The sequence below is a fragment of the Oreochromis niloticus genome, linkage group LG10 (assembly GCF_001858045.2).
Source record: "Oreochromis niloticus isolate F11D_XX linkage group LG10, O_niloticus_UMD_NMBU, whole genome shotgun sequence".
In the NCBI taxonomy this organism is placed as follows: Eukaryota; Metazoa; Chordata; class Actinopteri; order Cichliformes; family Cichlidae; genus Oreochromis; species Oreochromis niloticus.
This window is the reverse complement of record NC_031975.2, coordinates 25,853,549-25,878,637: the sequence shown is the minus strand read 5'-3', so window position 1 is coordinate 25,878,637 and position 25,089 is coordinate 25,853,549. Positions and strand designations below refer to the sequence as shown.

The following is a 25,089-nucleotide window of genomic DNA, read 5'->3' as shown; positions in this document are numbered from 1 at the left end:
CTCTCAGGAACACCACTGTATGGAAGTCTGAGAAATTTCCCTTTGTTTCCTTTGTTTACACTGTCCTGATGAATTTATGATCCCAGTTGCTAGTTTTAAGCATTACTGAACCCAACAAGATGCTTATTTGGAAAATTTTGCTACCATTAGCATCAAAAAGGAGGAAAACGCAGGCTGCTGTATGAGACTCCCTCAGTTTCTCTGAAAACACTCGTGTGGAGGCTTCTCAACCAAACCTCACTAATTTATGAGTAATGGCAGCTATGTGCATCTTTTATACACAGTCTATGCTCAGCCTATGACAATTATAACAGGGAGGAAATTCATGATAAATGAGGACCAATGTCTTACTTGTACACACATGTCTACACTTGTGAGGGGATTTCATCTAAACTGCAGAGCATTCGTGCATCAGACGTCCACTCTGACTCTCTGATGAATTTGAAGCCACTATATAACAAAAAAATCATCTCAGAGCATGTAGGAAGTGTATCTATTAAAGCCATATTTAAGCTGAGGTTAACACAAGTGACAACACCTCTCAAGCTGGACTTTATTGATGTGAACTCTGGATATTTCCCCCAGGTCCCTGACCATTAGACTTTCAGATAGCTCTCCTCGCTCGATGTATATCTGTCCTACGTGGTTATGTGTCCCCCATCAGCACTTCAGCACAAACTCTTCATTAGCTTGACTGTTGCTTAGTCAGCTTCCCTGTCCCACTGCCTGCAACTATCACTCACTGTGTAACACTGCTGGTGCTAATGGATTTACATGTAGTATGGGGCTGCTACTGTTCTGAATGGCTGTGAAAGGTGGTTGCTACATTACTGTGTTTACATACATATACATATATATAGTGTATAGTTATGGTGTACTGTGGGCCCGTTCTAGAAGTTTTTTGCAGGTTGGAGTTTTAGTGTTTGGTATTTGTTATAAGTGAGAGCTTTGTTGGTGGAGAAGAATTAATGCAGCCACTCCTATAACTGCTGTATTCCAGCTCTGTGGCCCACTCACACCTGTCATCACAAATTTACAAATTATTACTTTACTTTTATAACTTCATTAACAAAAATTGGTCATAAAAGAAATATTACTAAGTAATTAACTTTAAAATCCAGTGACTTTGTTTCTTTTTATAATTTCTATTTGAAATATAAGTATTTCACGGCAGTTTACAACTAAATTACTATAACCATGCCAAATAGTGTTTACTATGTAACCTTATACTATAATTATACAATACAGTACACCGTACATATTTATTAGACCACCATCTGTCAGATTTATGACAGGTGATCTAAATTTATTAAGATCTGTAAAAATAAAAGATTAAAAGTAAAATTTCTACTTACATTTTAAAATGAGAATTACAAATTTCAGTTAACTGGTTTTTATTTATTTATTGTAGATGACCCCATGGATTTCATCCCAGTTTATACTTATTTCACTTTATTCTATTGTGATTTTAAAATTCTTGTTTATTACTTTATTAAGCTATTGTATTGTATAGTATTGTATTGTCCTTCCAAACATTTGTAAAATTTTCTAAAAGTCACAGAGTTTTCCTTCCACCTAGATATTCCATGGTCTGCTCCTTAAGTGTAATTACTAGAAACAGGAAGTGTTCAAGGACCACAGCGACTCAGCTACTGGATTCGCAGGCCACGTAAAATTACAGAGCGGGGTCACATAAATGTATTCAAATACATTTATTTTTTAATGTTAAAAAATTAAAACATAGGAACATTTTTTATTAAAAAGAGAGTTCATCCTTTATCAGGCATTAACATCAGCACAGAGAGTGTGCACCACGAGCTTCATAGCACAGGTTTCCATGGCTGAGCCGGTTTCGTAGGTGGCCCAGCACTTCTGACAGCAAACTGTATATTTTACCTTACCACTCTTGGCCCACACTATTTAAATATCACTTTAAACAGTGATGTTTAAAGACACATCAAAGTACTGTTTGGTCAATGCTCACTGGATAAGTTAGGCAAAATGGGAAAAAAAAATATTTTGACTGCATGAAAAACTTGCATGTTTATTATGTTTATTATACTGTATATTCTGCACTAAGCAGAATATATGTTTTTCTTTTCATTTTAAAGACTTAATCAAAACTTTTTGAGGGAAGTGGATGGTTTCTAGACTACCTCTAAGAAGGTACGATGATAATAAGGAATTTCAGGTATTATTTAAAACTCCAACAGCCTAAAACTCCAATTTGCAATGCTCCATTTTTTCTCATCTCCACCTGCTCCACACACAAACCTCTCTCTTCATCTCTTGTCTCCCCAGCTAACATTTACAGAAGCTATGAGGAACAAGGCCCGTCTGTCCATCACTGGCAGCGTTGGGGAGAACGGACGGGTGCTGACGCCCGACTGTCCCAAGGCGGTCCACGCCGGGCCTCCCATCCGCCAGAGCTCCGGCCTCGCCCTGGTCTCCTCTGAGCTCCCGTGAAAACCAAAAACCTCTCAAGTGCCTTATTCCAATAACACCACCACCAACCAATAAAGACCAACAATCACACCGCCCACAAACACAAAGTAACCACAATGACACAGCATTCACACAGCCGACGAGTCTCCTCCAGTGGGCGCGACTGGACCGACAACAAACCCCCGCTGGCTAGAGGCTAGAGGACTTGCTGTGGCTCGATGACTTCTCTCCGAAATCTGTGGAAACTTGAGGCAGAACTGTCTTTTTTTTTTTCTTTTAAACTGGGAAGCGTACGCTTGTGGAAAATCCACTGTGTTTTACAGCTCCGGTGACAGAAGAGAGGAAATGAAAAATATCATGATACGTGATGAAGAGGAAGACCAGAAAACTGTAAACTTGAAACTCAGAACTTTTTTGGATTGCTGTGAATCGGCAAAAAAAGAGAAGAAAAAAAACTAAAACCACAATCAAGATTGTTTCTGAACAGTATTTGCTACATAGACACAAGCAGCGTTCAAGAGACATCACCAGATATCAACACGGGAGGGTTGACAGCTCAGTGGGCTGAAAAACATTTGTATTCATAAGAACAAATGAAGTCTGTTGATACTGAATATAAGAGCAAACATAGAAAACTGTGAAAATAATAAATATGTATATTCCGTGAACAACAACACAATGAAATCTTTAGCTGTACATAGGGATGACTGTGCTTGCTTTTTAAACAGATGTATATAGCAGATATTGTAGTGACAGAACTTTTTTTTTGTAAATCATCTTTAAAAAGATTTTATTCATCGCAATAATGAAAAAAAGATGAAAAAGTGAAAAATGAGACGTATGGAAGGCAAAATGTGTTGAATACTTAACTTCATTATATAGGACTATTCAAACTTTTAATGTGAAGGGGTATCGACTGCCCAAATATTCTGATACCTGTTGGAAATTAATAAATATATTCAATGATGAATGTTAACTAGTGCCACCCCCAATCCTTAAACCACAACCCTCACTGTGCAGGCGTAGACCCAGAGAGTCGCTCATGAGTAGAGCTTTATAAATCAAGCCTCTGCACTCAGAATATAACTATTTTTTTCATTCTTTGGTCTATTTTTTGTACTCAGAAACGTAAAAAAATTAAGCGTCTGTCTCCCGGTTTTAAATGTCGACAGTCAAGTGCTATCTGGGTAGTCCTTTCTAGACCATTATGTTTGTGGAGACGTGACAAAAATTGGACGATGCCATTACTCTCGCTGTATGTTATTTGAAGTGTTTATCGCCAGTAAGACGTCAAACCCCAGCTGACGAAGCCGCCGTTTGTATGTCGAGCAGTGATTAGAGCCCTTCCTTATTTGAATCACTGTGGATCCTTTGGGGGAGGCTGGACACCCTGTAGCAGAAATGTATTTGCTTCGGTCTCAAAGTGTCATGGTCTCTCCCGGAAGTGGACAATCTGCGATCGGATATGAAAGACGCCACATCTTCAGCAGCACCAGCCGCCTCGTCCCTCCCTCCCCGCCCATCAGCGACGGCTGGGCTGGTTTTCGCCGATTCCTGGTTCGCTCATTTGCTGTAGCCTGGCGTGGAGCGGACAAACCAGCTGACGCAGTCCAGGTCACCATGCCTTCTTGTTCTGCCATCTGTCTTTAGAGCTGAAGTGTAGTACGGCGTCTTATTTTGGTTCCAGCTGTACATCTTTATTTTGATCTTTTTTAAGTAAAAAAACAAAGAAAAAGAAATTACAAAGTGTGATGTGTGGTGTGATTTGTGTTTTTTCTCAGATCCATGCACCTTTAACTGTGGAATGTACGGTGGCCCTGAGAGGCCAAACGGACTGCAACTTAAGAAAACACCAGCAATAAGAAAAACGTTGCAAAAGCACACAAAACACAACGGAAATAGGGAAAAACGACAACGGAAATAGGAAAAAACAAAACAGAAATAGGAAAAACGAAAACAGAAATAGGAAAAAACAGATTTCCAAAAGCACAAGCGAAGTGTTTCTGGGGAGACAATAACCTGACGGACCAGTTGCAGGAACCAAAATATGCTAAGAATTGCGCTGGGAGACACTTAAAAGAAGTGGAGGATCTATCGGTTTTGTGAGGAAAGAAAAGATGAGAGGTAAGTGTGTTAGCCTAACTATTAGCCTAAAAATCCGTCATCAGTATTATATGAATCATGGCAAAACACACCTACCATGTTTTGGGTTCCTGCAACTGGTCCGTCGGGTTATTGTCTCCCCAGAAACACTTCCCTTGTGCTTTTGGAAATCTGTTTTTTCCTATTTCGTTGTGTTTTGTGTGCTTTTGCAGCGTTTTTCTTATTGCTGGTGTTTTCTTAAGTTGCAATCCGTTTGGCCTCTCAGGGCCACCATAGGAATCAGATGTTCATGTTGACCAGATGTTGTTCCCCTGTGTTTTAAAAACCATTTAACTGCCCACGTCTGGGTATTGGGTGGTTCATGCAGGTTTTAACAAGGTAAACCTTTTCTGAATTTCACAGTGGTGCCATTTTATTGGCTTCTGGTCCAGCATTTTTAATCTCTTTGGAATCTGTCTGGGACGCCCATTTAATTTCTCCTAGATGTTTGACCTCAGTTGGTCCTGATAAGTTAGAGATGCAAGCCGTGGAGTGGAAATATCGAAGAAAGGAGGATAAAGATGGAGTTGCCAAGCGGGAGGAAAAAAGGAAGACCACAGAGAACATTCGTGGATGTGGTGAAGGAGGACATGCAAAGGTTGGTGTGACAGAAGAGGATGAGGGGAGCGCTCAAAAGCAAACCTTCATCTTTAAACAGAAGCTAGTTTTTTTCATGTGTGTCCTTACACGGGGACTTGGGGTTTATAGAGCAGCTAACCAAAATGGTTCAAACAGCTTTATTGATCAGACTGAAGCATAAGGCAGAGAAATGTCCCGTATGCGAGGACACAGGGTCTCAGGAGGTTACAGCTGCTTTGTATAAAGACATTATAGGGTTTCTTGCTGATGCATACGCCGCAAGGTCACATGTTAAGATGTGACAAACAACACGCCAATAGTCTTTCCATGTTTTTTGTTGTGAATCCCTGATTACAGCCAAACACCCAGATTTTGAACTTACTAAAGGAAAAGTCTTCACAGAATCTTTATGTAAGTGGAAAGCACAGTTGAGATTAATGCTCCTAGTTTAAAGACAGAAAATACACGGCGGTAAAAGCCCGATCCCCCCTACCCCGCCGACTTTCTGACATTGCTGCAAATCGAGGACTTAAAACCTCCATTTTCCACACCAAGAATCTCGTTCAGTTTCTTTGGGAATTGCTGAAACTTTAAGGAAACGTTAGAATTTGGGGGAATATATTTGCTTGTTTGTGCTCTCAGTTGTTACAGTGGTGTGCGGTAGTGCAAATTTTGGTGTCGACCCAATACAAAGTAAATAGAGGGCCAAAAATTGCACGGATACTTTTAACCTATAAAGGCAGCTTATGTAGAAGAGGGTCATGATTTCTGAGATGAATCATCATCAGTCTGCAAATTCTGAACGCATTTTAATGACCACATCACGTTTCAGCTTTTCTTGTATTTTGAAACTAAGTTTTTAGGAGACCTGGAATGTAAATGTGCCTGTCTCTCAATCACTTTGGGTTATTTATATAGGCTAAGTATAAAACAGACGTAACAGTCAACACTTTTTTTTTATTTCCCAAAAAAATATTTATTTAAAACCGTCATCTACATACTGAACTTAGAGGACAGAAACAAAGTATTGATACTATCGTGCTACTATCGATCCAATACCAATACCACCGTTGGTATCATTACTATCGATATTTCAACAAGGCCGGCCACATTTAGATTAAAATATTATTACTTGTATAGTTAATTAATATCTACTATATTACCAAAAACGATTTACTATTCTATAAGATGTGATGGAGTATGTTTTTTAGAACCATTCTTTTAGCAAAAAAAGCAATAAAAAACTATGAAAGCGGCTCACTGCACAAAAATCTGTATCACTGAAAAATTGTGCATAGATTAGAAACACTGAAAATAATTATTGTGCAGAAAAATATTCCCCATCAGAATAATACTGATCTGATTTCAAACATTTGATACTACGTTAAATCTAAAGTATCTACATATTCTAATAAATCATATTTGTAGTTGCCATCCTGTGAGGTCCACATATTTCTGAAAACAACAACAACAACAACAAAATAACAGCTGTTATGAGCTCAATAACACATGCCAACATATCGATTTTGTTTAAAGTACATTAAAAAATATGTCAACATTAATACTAAATATATAAGCTGAGTTGAATCACTGTGTTAAGGTTAACTGTCACAGGGAGATATTGACTGGATACTGATCTTAAGCCAAAATCTAGTTTTTGTACGGCTTTTTTTGTATAACTTGTGAGCATTAGTAACATGAAATAATTCATAATTTCAACAACAACAAAACAACAGCAGAAAAATCCACTGGTAACTCTGGATGTTTGATCTGTTTTATGATTCACTGGAGAAGACCTTTTTTTAAATGCGTGTTGTGTAACTTAACGCATATATAAGCCTCATATTTTACTACAGCATGACTATAAAGACCAGGCATTACATCAGGGAAAGGTTGAAACCACACCGCACATGAGCCTGGTGTCTGTTGTAGGTCCAAACAAAGATGTCTTTTGCTTCATGCTTGTTTTGACCTGCCAAATCTACACGGTGATGTGACCCTTTGAAGTTTACCCAAAATCCACTTTTTATTAAAAGTGAAGGTAAAAAAGTGAGGATAGAGATGCTGAATCACAAAGTGAGATGTAAGAGATTCCCATCACTGCCCTCTGCTGATTAAAAATTTTATTTTCACTCCATGACAGCTGAAGTCAGTGTGGGAAATCCTCACTTACCGCAATTAATATCTCTGTAATCAAAATATATAATGTTGCTATCAGCTGACACTCTCATTATTTTATCAGGCTCAATAGCCCGTCAAAATAAGTGTGAGTATAGATGCCCAGCAAGTAACATCACCAGGACTGAGGCGTCGTTCCGTGTCAGTTTCATGCCACCTTAACAATCTGATTTACGGGGGAGGGGGGGGACTCCAGGAATAATATACACTTCTTAATAGAAACTGGGCAAAATTCCAGGTCCTTTGTGGGGTTTTTTGGATATTTTTCTAGCTTTTCTAATTTTTAAGGGGACATTTTAAAATTCCATAATACATACATAATATATACAATATACATAATATTGTTTAAAACTGTCCAAAGGTGGACTGGATTCACAGGTATGAAAGCTTGAATATGAAAAAGAACATTTTCATCCAACTTCCATTGAGTGGAGAGTTTCTGTTATCATAAATTTTGGATATAATATTGTCTCTCATGTTCTCAGTTACGAATTAAAAATGTAATATTACAAGAATTATGTGCCTTGCATGAAGTAAAGGAGTTGTAGTATACCCCCGCAAAAAAAATGACAAAAAGAAAAGCATTGGCTGAAAAGCATGTACTAGGTTTTCACTCCTGAATCGGTGAAACACGTTTGTCGTTTCCCCTTTAGCAGCAACAGTTTCAGTGCTGTGCTTTGTTAGAGGCTGACATGTTTAGGCATGTGTTGCCAGGAAACAATAATGCATGCTTAATTTGCCATGAAATAATGAAACAACGAGACAGGCTGGCTATTTAACTGGCTGTTGGCTGATGGTTTATTACATGGGTGTTAAACACAAGGCTGGGGAGTCCAGAACTGGCCCGGCACAGACTCCAGTGGGCTGGATTTGACCCTTTAACTGCAGGTTTTACAGCTTTCCTCACTCACAGCCATTCATGCTACACCAAATTAACCATCAAGTAAACAAATTACAAAAGTTACTGATTTTTCACGATCAACTATAATTTTTGGACCAACTGTTAAAAAAGAGATTTTTTAAAAAACCCTTTGTGTGAATTTAAAACCATCTGCTCTATAGTTACAGGACAGTCTGGGTAACGAGCTACCTGAACGGTTTCTCTAATTTTACACTTAATTCTGACAGATTTCTTTATTGGGTAGAAAATCTGAGACTTGCTGTTGAAATTGCACTTTAATACAATATCTCAAGAATTAAATGTGTAGTTAAATTTCTTTAACCTCCTAGGACCTGGCGTCCACATATGTGGACATCACATTTTGGGGTGTCTAGACCAAAATAATAAATTTTGCTCTACAAGGGCCTGATATCCACTTACAAGGACATTGTATTGCCACTGTTCTATTGAAATTTAAAACATGTCCTCTTATGTGGATCTCATTTTTCTCAGAAACAATAATCAGGTATAAAAAAAAAAAATGAAAAAAAATCAGGTAATTCTTTGTTTTTACATTCATCAGGTCCCAATCAGCCCAAATAGCAAAGAGAAATTAAAAATGCATGCCATGAAAGAGTTCAGGTCTTAGGAGGTTAAACTAGACACCACTGAAGCTCTATAACTATTAGTCCACTGTTTGTTCTGAAAAGGTGGGACTGTGTATAAACATGGCTTTTAATTCCTTAACAGTAAATTACAGAGGTAAGTCTGAACTGTAATCACTCGCTGCTTAAGTCCACTGTGATGCACAGACGCAAAACTACAAATAAAAGTGTCATTGTCCAAAAGCTTACAGTCCTAACTGTAGGTTAAAGCTAAGTGCCGTCCCCTATGACTGTGATGCAAAGATATCCTCTCCCTCTGCAGGCCAGATACCCGCTGATCAACCCCGGTTTACAGAATGACAAATCTTAAGTTCATTGACTTTATACAAGATTGAAAGTCTTCAAAAAGCACGCCGAAGAAACTGAAAGAAAAAAGAAAGAGACATGATTTTCAATTTGAAGTTTAATGTTAATTCCATGCTGTGTTTCAGTAAGAATACAGATGGTACTTGTGGCTCCGGTGAGAATATCCAGTAGTACAAATCAGATTCACTTTACACATACTGAACAGAAGGAGTAGGAAGAAGAGGAGGATGAGGAGAGGGAAGGGACAGAAGTAAACCTGAAAGAGTCAGGGGAGTAAAGATACAGCAGGCCTCTATTTCCCAAACTGTTTTTATATAGTGCCAATGCAAAACTGCATTACGTTACAATCAAAGAGTGTTGAGCAATCCCCTCCCACGCTCACACTGATGCACATTTTGTCTGTTAAAAAGCCATTACCTAACTATCTGCCATTAGCAAAAGCGCTACAGCCTTGCAGCACAAAACTTGGTCCAAAGAGTGGACAAGGAGAGAGGTCAGAGCGATGCTCGGAGGTGGGGGACATTTGGATGTTTCGTAATTTTAAAAAAAGAAAGAAAGAAAATGAACATGTGTTGAAGAAGCAGGTTTAGTAACCACAAAAAAGAAAATGTAAAGAGGGCACTTAGTTCTTCCAAAAAGCTTTAACACATCCCTTTTAAACCTTCCATCACTGCTGTGTTTCCTCAATGTGACAACTGACGAAGCACGGACAAGATACTGATCATCAACACACGCGCACATACACCGGAAAACAGCAAAGTATCGTCTTTAAATAAACTCTTGCACGTGTGTTACAAATACAGGCAAGCGTACTTGGCAACAGATGATAACAGCAAAATAAAGCAAAATAAAAACGGTGCAAGAGGACGTGAACCTTAAAGGGGGTACAGGCGTGCAAAAAAAAGAAACGGTAATGAAACGAAGGGAAAACCCCCAGGGTGGGAAAAACGAGGGAGATGACGTGCATACGAGGAGAAAAAGGTGGGGCAGGGTGGAAAAGGAGGGGAAGGTAGAGTAGGAGTGGGCTGCAGAGTAAACCCAGCTGAACACTGTGGCTGGGGACAGGAGACAGTGCTGGGAGGAGGGAGTTAAGAGAGGAGGAAGAGGAGGAGGAGAGCTTGTCTTGTGTTGTTCGGTCTCACTGGGCCTCGTCCTCCGCATCTTGCAGTGCTTCTTTGTTCTGTTCTTCACCTGAGATGGAGACAAAAAGCACCGACAGTCACCGGGCTGCTGCCACCGCTACACACTTAAAGACATTTCAACAGCATCACCGGTGACGAGCAGCGTGAAGTGAAGCATGGATATCCAAACTACGGGACGGTTTTGCCAGTCACAGATTTAGCCTGGACCTTAAAATATTGAATTTTTAGGCTTTATCCATGGTTGGAAAACTGCCTGTAAAAGCAGAAAATGATCAAATACTCACATAAAAGTACGTCACAGCTGTATAAGGAGCAGTAAGTAAGATGACGGCAATAATTTAAAAGCCCTTTATGGTCCAAATGGAGTGAATTTAAGAAGATTAAACAGGGTTTAACATAACCTGTGTCCTATGGGGCAAGCAGACTGGCCAGCTGCTGTTCTGTGACAGTGTTTCAACAGCACACAGGTATGATTTCACCTGTGAAGTAACCCATTTTCCCCCTCTTTGCTGTCAGTAACCTACTGTCACATAGAATGAAGTGTTTGAGGTTAATGAAATTAAGAGGTGTTGAACACAGCAGGGGTTCAAGACCCAACAGCTTGAGCGTCGTAGAATAAAAACACCTGCAGGTGGCTGGCATGTTTCTACTGTTGTTTGTGGATGAAAACATTTTTGTACACACTTTAAAATATTTGAATAATATCAGGAAACCAGGAATGGGAAAAACAAAACAAAACAAAAAAACGCTCCCACAGGTGTTTTGTGTAATATTTTCCAATATATCCCCTCGTCATCTGCAGTGAGTGTAAGCTGTCAGCCTGCTGTTTACCTCAGCTGACAATACACCCAGTGTGAATTATCCACGTACATTTTCTGTGGAGGACGCCATCAATCTTTGTGTAACGAGTCCGAAACGAGTTGAGTCAGTGAAGCTAAATCTGAGGTGAGCTGTTGAATTATTCCTCTCGGTAAGCGCTGCAGTTGTTTTTAAAGGTTTTTTTAAAATCTTGTCAAACTCGACCACTACGTGATTAAACTCTCGTAAAATGTGAGGATTTCATTTAATTATTTATCAGTTTGAAAGTGTGATTTTTAGGATACTCAAGCTCAACATTAGCCGGTATAATGTTAGTTTATAACCAGCTGCTATTTGTCGTTTTCTGACTGAAAGCTGGAAACAGGAATATCTGTGGCTGAACTTTGTGCATATGCCTTTACAGGAGTTTTCCTCTTTAAGAGGAGTATATTTTAAAGAATCACACAAACTTAGTTTTCTGACATAACGTTTGTGTTCTTCTAAACCAGCGGTGTCGAACTCCAGGCCTTGAGGGCCGGTGTCCTCCAGGTTTTAGATAACACCCTGGGTCAACACACCTGAATCAAATGATTAGTTCATTACCAGGCCTCTGGAGAACTTCAAGACATGTTGAGGAGGTGATTTAGCCATTTAAATCAGCTGTGTTGGATCAAGGACACATCTAAAACCTGCAGGACACCGGCCCTCGAGGCCTGGAGTTCGACACCTGTGTTCTAAACATCGTAAAGGTCAGTTTCTAATGGTGAAGTAGTTTGCCACTGCCCCCTCTGGTGGCTATTAGAAAGAATGCAGCTTTATGCATGTGAAGGCACTTATGCATGTGACCCAGAGACTACAGACATCTTTTAGATACAGTCCCACAAAGCCAGCCATGCATTTAAATAAGGCAACATGTATAATTTGTCTGCAGCTGTAATGTGATAAATTTATCTAGTTTTAAAGACTTATATCCCTGATTAAACTGATGTAAGTTTAAACGACCATCATTGTAATAAGCGGGAGACACTCACGGATGCTAAAAATAACCCAACCATTTACATACAAACTGCAACTTTCACCAGTGACCATCAACGTGCAGGCCAGTGAGGAGGAGCTGTGTGCAGACTTACTAACAAGAGCGAAATGCTTTGTGAACCTGTGCAACTGGTTGCTTAGAAAGGTTACCATAGAGACCGCACAGCCATCCGTGTAATGAAGCATTGAGAGGCACAAATAACAAAGGCCTGAGAATCCGTCATGATTAAAATAGAATGCGTCACGGTGCTCATTAGCACCGGGGCTAACTGATGTGAGAGCGCTGCAGGACACGGAGCAGCAGCCTCACATGCTGCCACTGCAGTTCCTCCGTTATGTCACACTTCCGCGAGGCTGCGTTCACAGGTTTCCAAACACCGACCCGCACACATGTGATCTGCTGTGATGCCCCAGTGTGCAGGATTCAGTCACACCGACGTGCATTTGTGAAGAAGCAGAGTGTCCGCAAGTCCTTATGATTAAATTAGAAGATGGAGTCATTTGTATGGCCACGGAGAAAGGTGGTTTGTGTTTCTACATTTCAGATTTACAAGCCCACAACAGTGAGACTGACACCAGCATTTCGGGCACAAATCTCAAAAGCTGGAAAATTAACATTATAAAAACTGAAGTCGCCTGGTTCACTTGGAATCACTGATCATGGAGATATTCGTCCAATAATAATTTTGAAGGGGACCTGTTACACTTTTCCAATATTTTCTATCAATTATGTAAAGTCACAGTGGTGGAGGCTCATATTAAACATGGCTCACATGATGAGGGCAGTGCATGTACAAGGCTTAGGCTTGAGACTGCTCTAAACACCGTTTCCCGCAGTTTTTTCTACTCTTGGCTCTGCATGATGTCATTGAGAGTTTGAGAGGGGCAACCAATCAGAAGAAAGGTGGCTTGTTTCAAACCACAAGGTTGTGTAACCATGTAAAGCCATTCTTGTAGAGGATAAGAATTAAAATATTGAGCAAATGGACAAATAAGCTACATCTCATATCTAGATTTAGTTACTTTGTGCAACTGCGGCTCACTATGATACTTAAAAACCCTGGCATAGCAACACTTCATCTTTCTCATTAAGACATTTAAAGTAAATGATAAATGGTCTGGTTCTTATACAGTGCTATTCAAATCGTTTTAGTAGTTGACCAGCTACCTCCTGAGCTAGAGCCACCCCTGATGTGTCAAATTGGTCTCAAAGACAGTCTGGATATACTTTTGTAATATTATTAAGCACCTAAATATTACTTTATTAAAGGTTATAAACACAAAACTGCCATTTAAAGTAGTTTAAATTGTTACAACTCCAACGTGAACGTGTTTTACTTCATTATACTTAAAATCTGACTAAGCCAAGAAGCAGATTTGGGACGTCAGCTGTTTGACTTGGGGACACCCTGAAGACATTCAAACACAGTGCTGAAAAAAGTGGAAGAGGTTAGCAACACAATGCGACAAATTACCGCTCTGTACCCCTAAAACACTGGACTTGGTGCTGTGAGTAAGTTAGTGAGGGATGTTAGGGTGGTGAGGCAAGACTATCGGCTTGAGGTGGAAAAAAGCCCAAGACAGGAGGAATGACTTACAAAATAGACCTTTAAAACGAAGAAGAGAGAAGGAGGAGGGCTGTCCTTAAGAATCTACAGGGGAGAGAAGTTAAAAGATTTTGTGAGTATCGACCCTGAAAAGAGGGAGTGATTTTATACACTGCTCAAAAAATTAAACACTTTTTAATCAGAGTTTAGCATCAAGTCAGTTAAACTCGGGGGATATTGATCTGGTCAGTTAAGAAGCAGAGGGGGTGGTTAAGGGAAAAAATGCCAGACGCCTCCACCTGTAAAACTTATTCTCATCTTCTCTGGCTGATTTTTCTCTAGTTTTAGGTTTGGATAGGGTCAGTGTCACTACTGGTAACATGAACCGATACCTAGATCTTAGAGAGGTTTCACAGGTAGTCCAACTCCTCCAGGATGGTACCTCAATACGTGCTATTGCCTTAAGGTTTGTCAGACCCTACGCTGGTGCAGTGGGGCCTGGTTCCTCCTCGGCCCTAATGTAGCGAGAGTATGCACACAGGTTCTGGACACAACTGACTGGCCCAGCATTCCCCAATAGATCAACACTTTGTCTCGGTCCATGTGATGCTGCCAGACCTCAGACTGCCCAGGAGCTCACTGATGCCCTGGTCCAGATCTGGGAGGAGATCCCGGTGGACACCAGCTCATAAGGAGGATGCCCCGAGGTTGTCAGGCAGGCATGTAAGCACGTGGGTGCCATAAAAACTACCATAGTACCATTTTGCGTTGCTGCAGTGAAATTCTGGCAGAATGGACTTGCCTGCCGTTCCATTTTTTCTACTTTGATTTTTGGGTCATCTTTGAATTTAGCTCTCTGTAGGTTAAAAGCTTTCATTTCTGTCAAACGATGTTGCATCCTAACACATTACCATGCCCATATCACTATAGTTATCCAGTAATTTTTTTGAGCAGTGTAGAAACCACAGAAGTCAGAGGAAAGGCCAGATGAAACTGAGTTATTCAGTTTGCCAGATTTTTGACCATAAAAGAGGCAGAAATAAAAAAAAAAAGGGGCAAACAAAGAAAGCAGAAATACTAAATAAGAGCCTGAAGAGTAAAGTCATGGTTTTCTCACCGTCTCCCTGCACATCTGAGGTCCATAGTGTCAAGTTGTCACGTAGCAACTGCATGATAAGCGTAGAGTCCTTATAGCTTTCCTCACTCAGGGTATCCAGTTCTGCAATGGCATTGTCAAATGCTTCCTTCGCCAACCTGTCAGCAGAGAAGATGCAAACCAACAGAGGAGCTGAGGATTCACTTCACACAGTGAAAGCAGAGACATATCAGAAGTGAAGCAAGTGTGGAAGTGTCCCAAACATTTTAAACAGCCAACACAGGGAGCAACTCCTCTGGCTGTATAGATGCCAGTGGGAAAATATTCCTGATTCATTTATTGGCTAATATTCTAACTTGTGACATTCATTGTTGATTATTAGAGTCAAAAAGGAAGATTTAACTGGGTGACAGTCGGATCCACCCTTTGTCCATCACATCTGGTGTCCAAAATCTAATTATTTTTCTTAATCCATGGACCATTCTGAATATTTATGTGTGCCATCTATTCATTTTCTGCTCCTTATCTGGGTCCAGGTTGCAAGTGCAGCAAGCTAAACCCTGCCCACCTTCTCCAACTTATCTAGATATACGCCCAAATGTTCCCTGGAGTCTCTTCCCATGTCCAACCTGGAAGATATCCAGGAAGCAGCCTGGTGAGATACTAATTTGACCGGCTGGTGCCAGTGTGATCTTTTTTTCAAACTGGAAAACTGTAGTCCTTTACCGATAAGCTACGCTGTGAGACGAGTCAAAATAAAGTCAATGTGGTTTAATAGCCAGTTCATGAATCATTTCATCTGGCACCCTGGATGGCTCAACTCCTGAACGATGCTCCTCTTTGTAATGACTAATGAAAGGCAGTAATGAGAGACGTAATGAGAGTCTGAGCTGCTTATATTATCAAAGTCTTCTTTTTTCAGCCTACCACCAAAGTAAGAAATAAACTACTGAACAGCAGAAAATTGACTTAAATTGTAATTTCTTTCTATAAATCATTCCATTAAAAAGCATAAGATGACATCCATAAACTGCTTTTACTTTCACACCTTTTTTTAGTTTGTAGTTTCCTTTCAGTTCACTAACACTCTTGAAGCCTCACGTGATGTAAAACCCCCGTAGCCCCATCAAAGACGCCACAGGAAGTCCTGCTTGCAGACGTCAAACTCGTCTTGTTGTTTTCGTGCATCCCCCCCCACGTCAAAAACGACTTGATCTCGTGCACTCACCTGCAAGCACGGTCCGGCGAGTTGAGGATTTCATAATAGAAAACAGAAAAGTTAAGGGCCAATCCCAGACGGATGGGGTGCGTTGATGGGAGTTCGATCATGGCGATGTCGCTCGCAGCTTTGTACGCTACCAAACTGTTCTCAGCTGCCTCCTTCCTGTCGTTGCCTGTGGCAAACTCTGCCAGGTACCTGTGGTAATCTCCCTTCCTGAGTGTGGCAAACACAAAGGGCATTAAGAACTACTTAATGGGCACTCGCCACTTAACTGTTCAAAATAAATCAGGGGTATCGGTTAATACTTATCATGGAAAAAGATTTTTACATTTTTTAAAAACAAACAAAAGTCCACATTAGGATCATAGAAGTACAGAGACCAGAGCATCCAGGAATTGAACTAGGGCACAATTCTAATCAGAGAAGCATCTTTTAGAAAGCAACTAAACAGAGTGAGTAAAACACACTCCTGAAATAAGATTCGTTTACTCCAAAGTTTGTGATTTTCCGTCAATCATCTACTTTTTAAATTTAAAAGAGGTACTGTGTACCATTTCATCGTGGAAGATGGAGCTTAAACATGTATCCAATTTTTCTGACAGGCCAGCTTCTGCACAGTGCATGATTTTTACCCCACAGCCTCCAGACTTCAGCTTCACCTCAACCTTTCATGGTTTATTCTAAATGGGACAGGGCTGCGCTCCTCTAAATAAGGCCACAGAAACAGAGAAAAATACTAAATAATAAATATCAGACTGTCATTTGTGATTAAAAGTTTAGTCTAGTTATGTAAGGTATCACAACCCAACAGCATCTTAACAAAATAAGAGAAAATGTGTTAGCAAATGTTGGTGTTAAACGGCCAAACAACCCAAAATTAACATTTGCTTATTTAACAATCGATTCTGCAACAACAAATATACATTAAAAAGCTCAGATTCACACTATAACAACAACTCTGACATGTAAACCTACTGAATATCCCGTAATTTGTAATAATCTGGGCGACCACACCACTTCACCCATTTTGTTAGTACAATTTCAAATATGAACTGGATACCTACATTTTATAGTAGAAAACCTTAGATTCTCCCGTGGTAGCAGCTAAGATGAGATGCTTGTCCAGTACATCCAGAATGTCATTGCAGATTGATTTCAGCTCTTTCTCAACCTGCAGAACAAAACACAGATGCTTCTGTTAGTACACCATGTTCCTACTCACGCGGTGTGCTTTGAGACCTTTGCAGATGTGCAGATATTGGCGTGTTCAATTAGACAACACTAACCTGACAGTGTTTGACAGCCACTCTTGTGCTAGCTAATGCTATAAAAACCTTTTTCAACTCGTTGCGCCTCTTCTACAGTAACAAATAAGCAGTAAACAATGCCACAAAGAAATAAAGAAATGCTTCCCATTGATGGTTGGGAAAAGCTAAATATAATGCATTTGCTTCGATGCTTCGTTTAATCCACAACTCGGTAGCGCTCAGCTGTCACCATGTAAGCGCAAGCACTTCACCCACATTTGCGACTAAAAATAGACCTGCAATTCAAGGCTTCAGAGTTAGATTCAAATCAACACAAAATATATTAATTAAATAAACTGTATTAATATTTGAAAGTATTTTTCTAAGTCTTTTTTTTGCACGCCAGTAAAACTGAGCCGCTGATCTGTAGCCGTTAACCTGGACACTGAATTACTATTAACATCTATACCATCAGAACGTCTGCAGCAGGAAACGTCAGTTCTGAGAGCGCCGATATGCTCACTTTTCTATACGTCTTTATTTTCTACAGGCTTACAGGCCCATATTCTTACTCACTAGTACATTTAAACACACACACCCCCACATCCCAAATTGACCTCATCCAGGAGATGAAATACTGTCAGAACTCTTTTTTTTGCCTCATGCTAATGTAAGAAAGAAGAGTAAGGGCTGGTTAACTTTATGTCTTAGTGTAGGTTGTAGGTCTATTTGACTTTACTGTGCTCGTGATTATTTCATTTAACTTGACTGATATTAAAAACATTGCAGTTCATTTTGAAAGACCTGTTTTTTTATCTCTTGAATATTTATTATGATTATTAAGAAAAGTATTTCTCATAGGATTACTGGATGAATACGATAGAATACTTGTATAATAATCAAGTTTTGCAGCCCTAGCGTAGAGCTTAGGGGATTTAACTCCAGAGTCAGCATGCAGTTAGTCCCACAGTGGGTGTTCTCTGAATTCTGCTGTTACTGGGGGTTTCTCTGCAGCATAATTGGAAAAAAATTGTGATTTAGACTTATTTCGTGGCTGCCACCTGCCTCATCATTTTGGGCTGTGAAACCATTTTCTCTCAAAGTGAAGCAGTGAGTGGAGGAGAGCCCTCATCTCCATGAAATAACTGCAGGTACTAAGGTCTAACCAGTGCTACTTCAGTCCTGAGGGTTTGTTTTTTAATCACTCTGTGAAGTAGTGGCAAGAAGAAAAAAACAATACAATCACTTCACGTGTGGTAAGAGCAGAATCAGAATGAAAAACAAGGACGGCATCAGATGTGGGTTTAAACTGTGTCTGACCGTTTTCCTGTATTCTCGGATCATCTTTAGTTTGTCTTCGCCTCCTTTGTTTTCTTCTTTCTGTTCAAGGCTGCTGATTATCCTCCAGGAGGCTCTCCTGGCTCCGATTACGTTCTTGTACGCTACAGAGAGAAGGTTCCTCTCCTCCACCGTCAGCTCCACGTCCATACTGGCCACGTTCTTCATCGACTCCACCATTTCTGAAAGAAGCAATATAGAAACAAACGGCTGAATGTCAAGTGAATTATCCACAAGACGAGGGGAGCAATGTTGGAACTACCATGGTTTTCCTTTTAAAGCTTTAAACTCTCAGTTTCAGGCTGTTTTAAGCTTCACCCGTATAGGAGAGGGGATCCAATCAGAAAAAGGCTTTCTGAAGGGTGGGGATAGGGGAGCCCTCTTGTTTTAGACCAGGGGTGGGGAACTCCAGGATCCAAGGGCCGATGTCCTCCAGGTAGTGGAGTTCCCCCACCCCTGTTTTAGACAGTCAAGAGGCTCCACTGAGGCCTAATTTAACACAAATAAGGATTATTTTGAAATGTGAATTATGCAAAGCCACTCTAGGAGAATTAAATACAATAAGGAGGTTTAAATGAGGGGTTGCTGAAGGAACTAAAACTCCAATGTGTGACCTGAAGTATTGAATTTAGTTTTTAAAAAAGGACCACAGAAGCAGTAACTTCCTACCGTTCAGACCTTCTGTTTGCAAGAGGTAGCCAATCAGAAGAAAATGGTTGAAAAGGGAGAGGAGCCAAGATGGCTTGGTTCAGGCAGAGGGCCAATTTAAGATAAATAATGATTACTTTCAACTGTGAAACACGCAAAGCTACTCTAGCAGATTTCAAGATTAAAAATTGGAAATTTGCATAAATTTCATTACATCAGATTGGAATGTTAAAGAGAAATTTTCTTCTGGGCTAAACAACAGAAAAGATAAATGTGAAAATATTTCTGCTTTAATATTCAGTACTGAGTCTTCATTACCGTTTTTAACACTCACTGTTTTTAAATTAAAAACAAGCACATCTTCATGCCATTAGCTCTGTCCTGAAAGGTTTCTGTCATCTTCAGTGATTTATTAATGGAGCGCCCGGGACGCTGCCCAATTATAAACTCCTCTAATGTAGACATTTACCATCATGGACACCTTCGGGGAGGCAATGGAAACTGAGCCAGGACATTAAACCAGAGGGCTGAGCCAGATCATCTTCGGTACTTTAAAACATTTCATGTTTGATTCATGGCAGCAAAACAAAACGATCTGGCACTTATCTCAGGAGTAATTCATCAGCACAACGAGCTTCTTCCCCGAGGAGTCAAATAAATGAGGCAACGTGGAACCTCTTTAATCAAGAACACAAACACCGCAAATTAACTGGATCTGTTTCAACTTAAAAAGAAGTACCTTTATTCTAACTTGCATAAGAAGCAACAAAGGTGGCACGATGAAGGACAAAAAGTGGTTCAAACAAGCCACACACCACATTAAAACATCTAATTTGGATGTAATTTCTTGCCTTGTCGCCCAGCCCAGCGCTGGAGGGAAAATACGAGTGCCAATCATCCAGTTTGTGACGTATAATCAGATACAGTCAGCAGGAGCAATGAGCTGGTTTACAAACCAGGAGGACTCAACATGCTGCTCCACCTCGGCCTGCTCAAAGCGAATCAGTGATCTCCTCGTGCTTTTAAAGCATTCTTCAAGTGAAACCTCTACAGGCTGTATTTGGACACCAAGTCATTAAAAGGAATCTGCATGAGCACAGTAGACGTTCACGACCTTTTTTAGCTGTGCGGTGGCAGACAAAGCTACTCCCTATCATAGTAAAGATATAGGTAAGTAAAAGTGATATGCATCTCTGTTTGAGTACTAAAAAACTCAATTTTTTATCAGTGATCTCAATTATGTAACACCGTTATTCATTTACTTAAATGCTCAGGTATTCAACTTTGGAAAAAATGAAAGAATCTATAGGAGATGTATTTAACGTGAGGGCTGTTCTACATCTGCTTTAAATCTACACCGTGGTTACATCATAACCACAAACGTTCTGAAAGTCTAAGCCACATCGTGCTGTGCACCTCCTTAGAAACTACAGGTTGCATCGGCCCGGCAATTCAGTACTGCCGTTCCCTCTAGTGCATTTCTGGCTACTACTTCTTCTACACCCAATTTTCAAACTGACTAGAAAAGAGAAACTCCACCGCCAACTAGTATTTTGGTTGGGAACCAAAACTACATGGGCTCGACACAGCCCATCCTGTAAGGACGCCCGCTGGTCTGCTCTCAGCTGCTTCTACCATAGTGCTAAATTTACAAAATATACAAAATTAATTTAATTTTTTATTCAGTATGCTGTCAAATGAGTGATTGAGCACATAAAACTCATCAAAACAAACACAGATTTCTGCTTCGGCTTTATGACCCAGACCCAGAAGCTACATCCACGACTTCTACCAAAGGAATTCTGCAGGTGCCGACATGGTCAACGAGAGGCCTGGAGATCTCCACAGTAGCCGAAGAGTGGATCAGATGAGAGACCCGGTGTGATCTGAAGAGAAGGCTCATGTCCGATTATGCACCGGGTGCAGGGGGTGCTGTCGACTTTTCAACAGCACTGGGTGAGTGACTCTTCCAGTCTGCATGTTGAAGTATTCTTGGGGCAATATATTGAACCCCGAGTTGCCCTTGATGCATCCATCAGAGGGTGAGTGTGTGGAAATGTTAGGTTAATAGCACTTAGGCATAGAAGAAATACTTCTATGAAGCATTAAATAGTAGAAAAGCACTGCGTAAGTGCCAAATCCAGTATGCATTAGCCATTATCGTATTTCTGTTTGTTTGAAATTGTTACTTTCCAGCTACATGCAGGAAAAGCTTGCTTCTGCCTGTACTGCAGCAACCTGTTCCTGTGATGTTTTATTCCTTTTTGCCTTTGTTTCTCTTCCTCACTTACTTCAGCTGGAAGCTTTTTATAAGCAGCAGCACCCCAGAAAGACAGGCCAGCCTAAAAATAGCACAAACACAGACACTGGCGTGTTTGTTTGCACAATGATTAACCCATAAAATGCACGATTAAACGCAAATTTATATTGATGGCAGGGAAATTTCTGTGCCCCATCGACAAAAAAGAGGCAGACACTCTGAACCAAATGGCTGCAATTAACACCAGCAGCTGCAGACAAACTCAGGAAATGTGACTTTTTGTTGAGAAAGAGGTTCATTTTCACACTCTGAACCAGACAAACGGAGCTGAGAGACCTGTGTGTGTGGAAAGCGCACAGTTTAACACATCAGCGATGCTTTCACGCATAAACTCCTGCACACAGCAGGAGGTAGGCCATTTTACACCGGGGCTGGGCGGTATGCTGGTCATAATTCCACGCATGACACGAATCTTTCAAATACTGATAAACTGGAGAACAGCCAAAGAGCCAGCTGTGGTTTCTATACTGACCACCGGGAGCGACGCAGAGCGACAAACCGAGCATCTGTCTTCCACACGGTTTTAGTCATATGACGCAAGAATTAAACAGTCAGTAATCCTGCGCTAGCGCTTTTATAAAGAGCAAACATCATGGCACTATAATCTGAAGAGTAAACTAGGGCATGCTGGGTAATGCTAACTTACAGCCTGTTGGAAGGGGCTCCGTCAAAAGTGTGGAAAGACTCCACAATAACTAATTGAGGAGCACTGCCTTCTGTTTATGTAAAAGGAGACTTGCTTTGCAGCTCCGCCAAAACACAGTAACAAGGAAACAGAGATGGTTTAAAACATGGCCGTAGCTTCCAGATTGGGAAAAAAAGGCAATGTCTGCTGCAGTCAATCTGCACCACCAGACGGCGACAGCTGAGCTACAAAAAGACTTCCGATCCTGTTGATGTTCATGAGAAATTCGCCGCAAGCACGTTCCTGCTCAGTTTATGGGCTCAGTCACTTACTTGTAAAGATCGTTACGCTCATTGTTAAGGCTAACAGTTTGCGAGCTACTTTGCCGGTAAAGACCCACCCCCTCCTCGTTACATCTGATTCGTTTTTAAACCGTGATGGCAAAAGGCTTCAAAATAGGACCTCAGATACCAGTGGATGATGTCACCATATTTACATCCGTCTTTTTGATACAGTCTATGCAGGGAACCAGGTGAGGATAATTCAATGCTAACAGCTGTTTTCACTTGAAAACTTGAGTCATTTGTGCCACAACATGGAGTTTACACACTAGCAGCAACAAACGAGATGTTATCTTTATTTATAAACAGTGGCAAAAACAGCACAAACAGACCACCTCTGTGCTTAATATTAGTTCTATTCAAAACAACTTCGAGTAAATTATTGTTCTAAATGAAGAATGAGATGTGTCATGTATGTGGTGGCTGTTTTGGCTTATTTTACTTGTTGCATGGCAATGTGGAGTTTCTAGAAAGAGGAATTTAACTATGAAACTGCAAGGCAGACAATACTAATAAGATCTCCCTGCCTCATGACTGTGTACATTTACATATACATATATATACATATACGTGTGTGTGTGTGTGTGTGTGTGTGTGTGTGTGTATATTATTTGCGATTACTGAAAGGCATTAAAGGCAGACTAAAACTCTTCAGGTACTGGCTCATCTGGACTTCTGATCAAGATTACACTTTAGGTACAAAACTAACATCTTATAACGGCCAGGCTGAAAAACACCTTGTAGTTTGCCGGCTACGGCGCAAATTGAGAAGCCCCTCAGAGAAGGAAAAAAAAAAAAAGTTGGTCCGCACAAAAATTCCTCAAACGTGATTTTAAGGTTAATTACATGCAAGTTTTCCATTAGACTCCCTGCCACACGGGCTTCTCTTTAAACCCTTTGTGGGGCCGATTTGTAAGCAATAACTGGAGCCGTTTTCTGGAGATTTTTCCACTCTTTATTGATCAGAAAGATCAGCGTCAGAGGAGCTGCAAGTCGTGTTTGTCGGGGTGTGGGCGCTCGTCATGGTTTTTCTGAATGGAGTTCGGCGTGACGGGGCTGAAGAAAGGCTAGCCAGCTAGTTAGCCGTTTAATAGCTCGCTAACTAAGAAGAACAGCTCAGCACCGCGTAACTAACACAAATGTTCGCTAGCAGCAGTGCACACCGCGGGGCACGCTCTCCAGCACGCTGCCTGCGCCTTCCTCATGAGCTGCAAACTACATTTAAACGTATATTGTTTCATTCGGCTGGGGAAACCTCCGCCATTTTGTCTCGTCTCACCCAACAAATCCATGTGAACTGCTTCACCTGCGTCTCCAAACCCCCTGCGCAGGGAGACAAGAGGGGGGAAAAGGGGCCAGGCGGTCTGCAACCACCGATATCTGTCCGCAGCCTTACCGTCATATCTCTCCGCTTGTTCGGCGAGTTTAGCCTGGTATACTAAGTTCTCTCTGTCCGCCATGGTGCTCGGATACTGGGGCTTTTCGTGGCGTCCCAGTGGAAAGGGAGGATTATCGGCTGCTCTGCGATTCCTGGTGGTGGATCAGCAACAGCACTGTCGCTTCGCTGAACCGAAGAGCCACCGGTAGCACTGGCGTAAAGATGGCGTCGCTGCTCCATCCGGGAAATCCACGCAGCGGACTCATCCACGCCTACAGCCTCCAGCCAAGTCAATAAAATAAATTCAAATCAAATCAATAATAAAGGTAGTGATTTAAAAAAAGAAGTGCATGAATGAATAAAGAAGTCCCAAGAATAAATTTAAATAAAACTGAAATTAAAAATTAACTTAAAAAAAATAAAGGTAATTAAAAAACAAAGAAAGAATATACACGAATAAGTTAAAAAGGTCCGGAATATATATTAAAAATAAGCTAAAGAAAATAAATATGAAAAATAAATGATAAAAGTACTGAACTAGAGTTAAAAATCATTTAAAATATATAAAATAAAAAACTTATGAAATACATTTAAAAATAAAATAACAGAAAAATAATCAAATAAAAAAAAAGGAAAAATACAAAAAAAGTTTCAAAATAAACTGCCCTATAATTAAATTAAGTAAATTCAAAACCCTCCAACACCTTAATGTTAACGCCTTAACAATTCAGTGCAAGTGAATTTGCAATCTAACATGTTAAGAACTTTTTTTTTTCATTATTTTCCAAATAACTATATTAATAACTACTTTACCAAGAGTGTAATAAGTTAGTAAAACTGAACTAAAGCTAAATGTCAAAAAAATATTTTAGTTATGTGAAAAAATATGAAAGGATTTTTTTTTTTTTAAACGAAGCCTAACCTTAAATAATACAATGTACTAAACCAAAGATAAACTGATATACACCAGAAATTACATTAATATTTTAATGTTCAACTTTTGTCTTCATAACCAGCAACAGGAGACTTGAGTCCCAGTGTTTACTGATACTGGGATGTCTTTGTGACTGAGTGCCAAATGTTTGTATTATTCCCACCATCCATCCTCCTCCGCTTGTCCCAGTTTGTTTGTATTGTTGTGTAATGAAAACTAAAGC

General features: G+C 40.3%; 2 protein-coding genes across 6 annotated transcripts in view; one reads left to right on the top strand and one right to left on the bottom strand.

Moving 5' to 3' along the window:
* The window catches only part of gria4b (glutamate receptor, ionotropic, AMPA 4b), a 155,354-nt gene extending 151,167 nt beyond the window's left edge, over positions 1-4,187 (top strand). For 2 of the 4 annotated variants that reach the window (XR_001225179.3, XR_266961.3), the window contains exon 16: positions 2,302-2,442. Coding sequence is in view for 2 of the 4 variants with exons in the window: in XM_003453711.5 (XP_003453759.1) it covers positions 2,302-2,466 (165 nt within the window). In the remaining 2 variants the exon portion in view is untranslated. Of the gene's footprint in view, positions 1-2,301 lie in introns of all 4 variants that reach the window. The other 2 variants (XM_003453711.5, XM_003453710.5) reach the window with 1 other exon arrangement.
* Positions 4,188-9,274: 5,087 nt separating this feature from the next.
* LOC100689869 (14-3-3 protein epsilon) lies at positions 9,275-24,195 on the bottom strand. Of its 2 annotated transcripts, XM_005458494.4 has the most exons (7): positions 23,951-24,195; positions 18,603-18,802; positions 17,100-17,206; positions 16,042-16,248; positions 14,835-14,971; positions 13,769-13,822; positions 9,275-10,386 (listed from the first exon to the last, which is right to left on the bottom strand). In XM_005458494.4, the coding sequence occupies exons 1-6, from the start codon at positions 24,012-24,014 to the stop codon at positions 13,815-13,817; spliced, it is 723 nt and encodes a 240-aa protein (XP_005458551.1). In that variant the 5' UTR covers positions 24,015-24,195; the 3' UTR covers positions 9,275-10,386; positions 13,769-13,814. The 2 variants fall into 2 exon arrangements, with proteins under 2 accessions (XP_005458551.1, XP_003453757.1); XM_003453709.5 differs by lacking the exon at positions 13,769-13,822 and having other exon boundaries at positions 23,951-24,193.
* Positions 24,196-25,089: the final 894 nt, after the last annotated feature.

What these genes read in the sequence shown, in the direction of transcription:
- LOC100689869 (XM_003453709.5), bottom strand. Translation starts at nt 24,014, where the DNA reads ATGGCGGACAGAGAGAACTTAGTATACCAGGCTAAACTCGCCGAACAA. An exon ending in ACAAGCGGAGAGATATGACG is followed by an intron (nt 18,803 to 23,950) that starts GTAAGGCTGCGG and finishes TGCTTCTTTCAG; the next exon opens with AAATGGTGGAGTCGATGAAG. An exon ending in TCGCCGGACCGTGCTTGCAG is followed by an intron (nt 14,972 to 16,041) that starts GTGAGTGCACGA and finishes CTCTGCTGACAG; the next exon opens with GTTGGCGAAGGAAGCATTTG.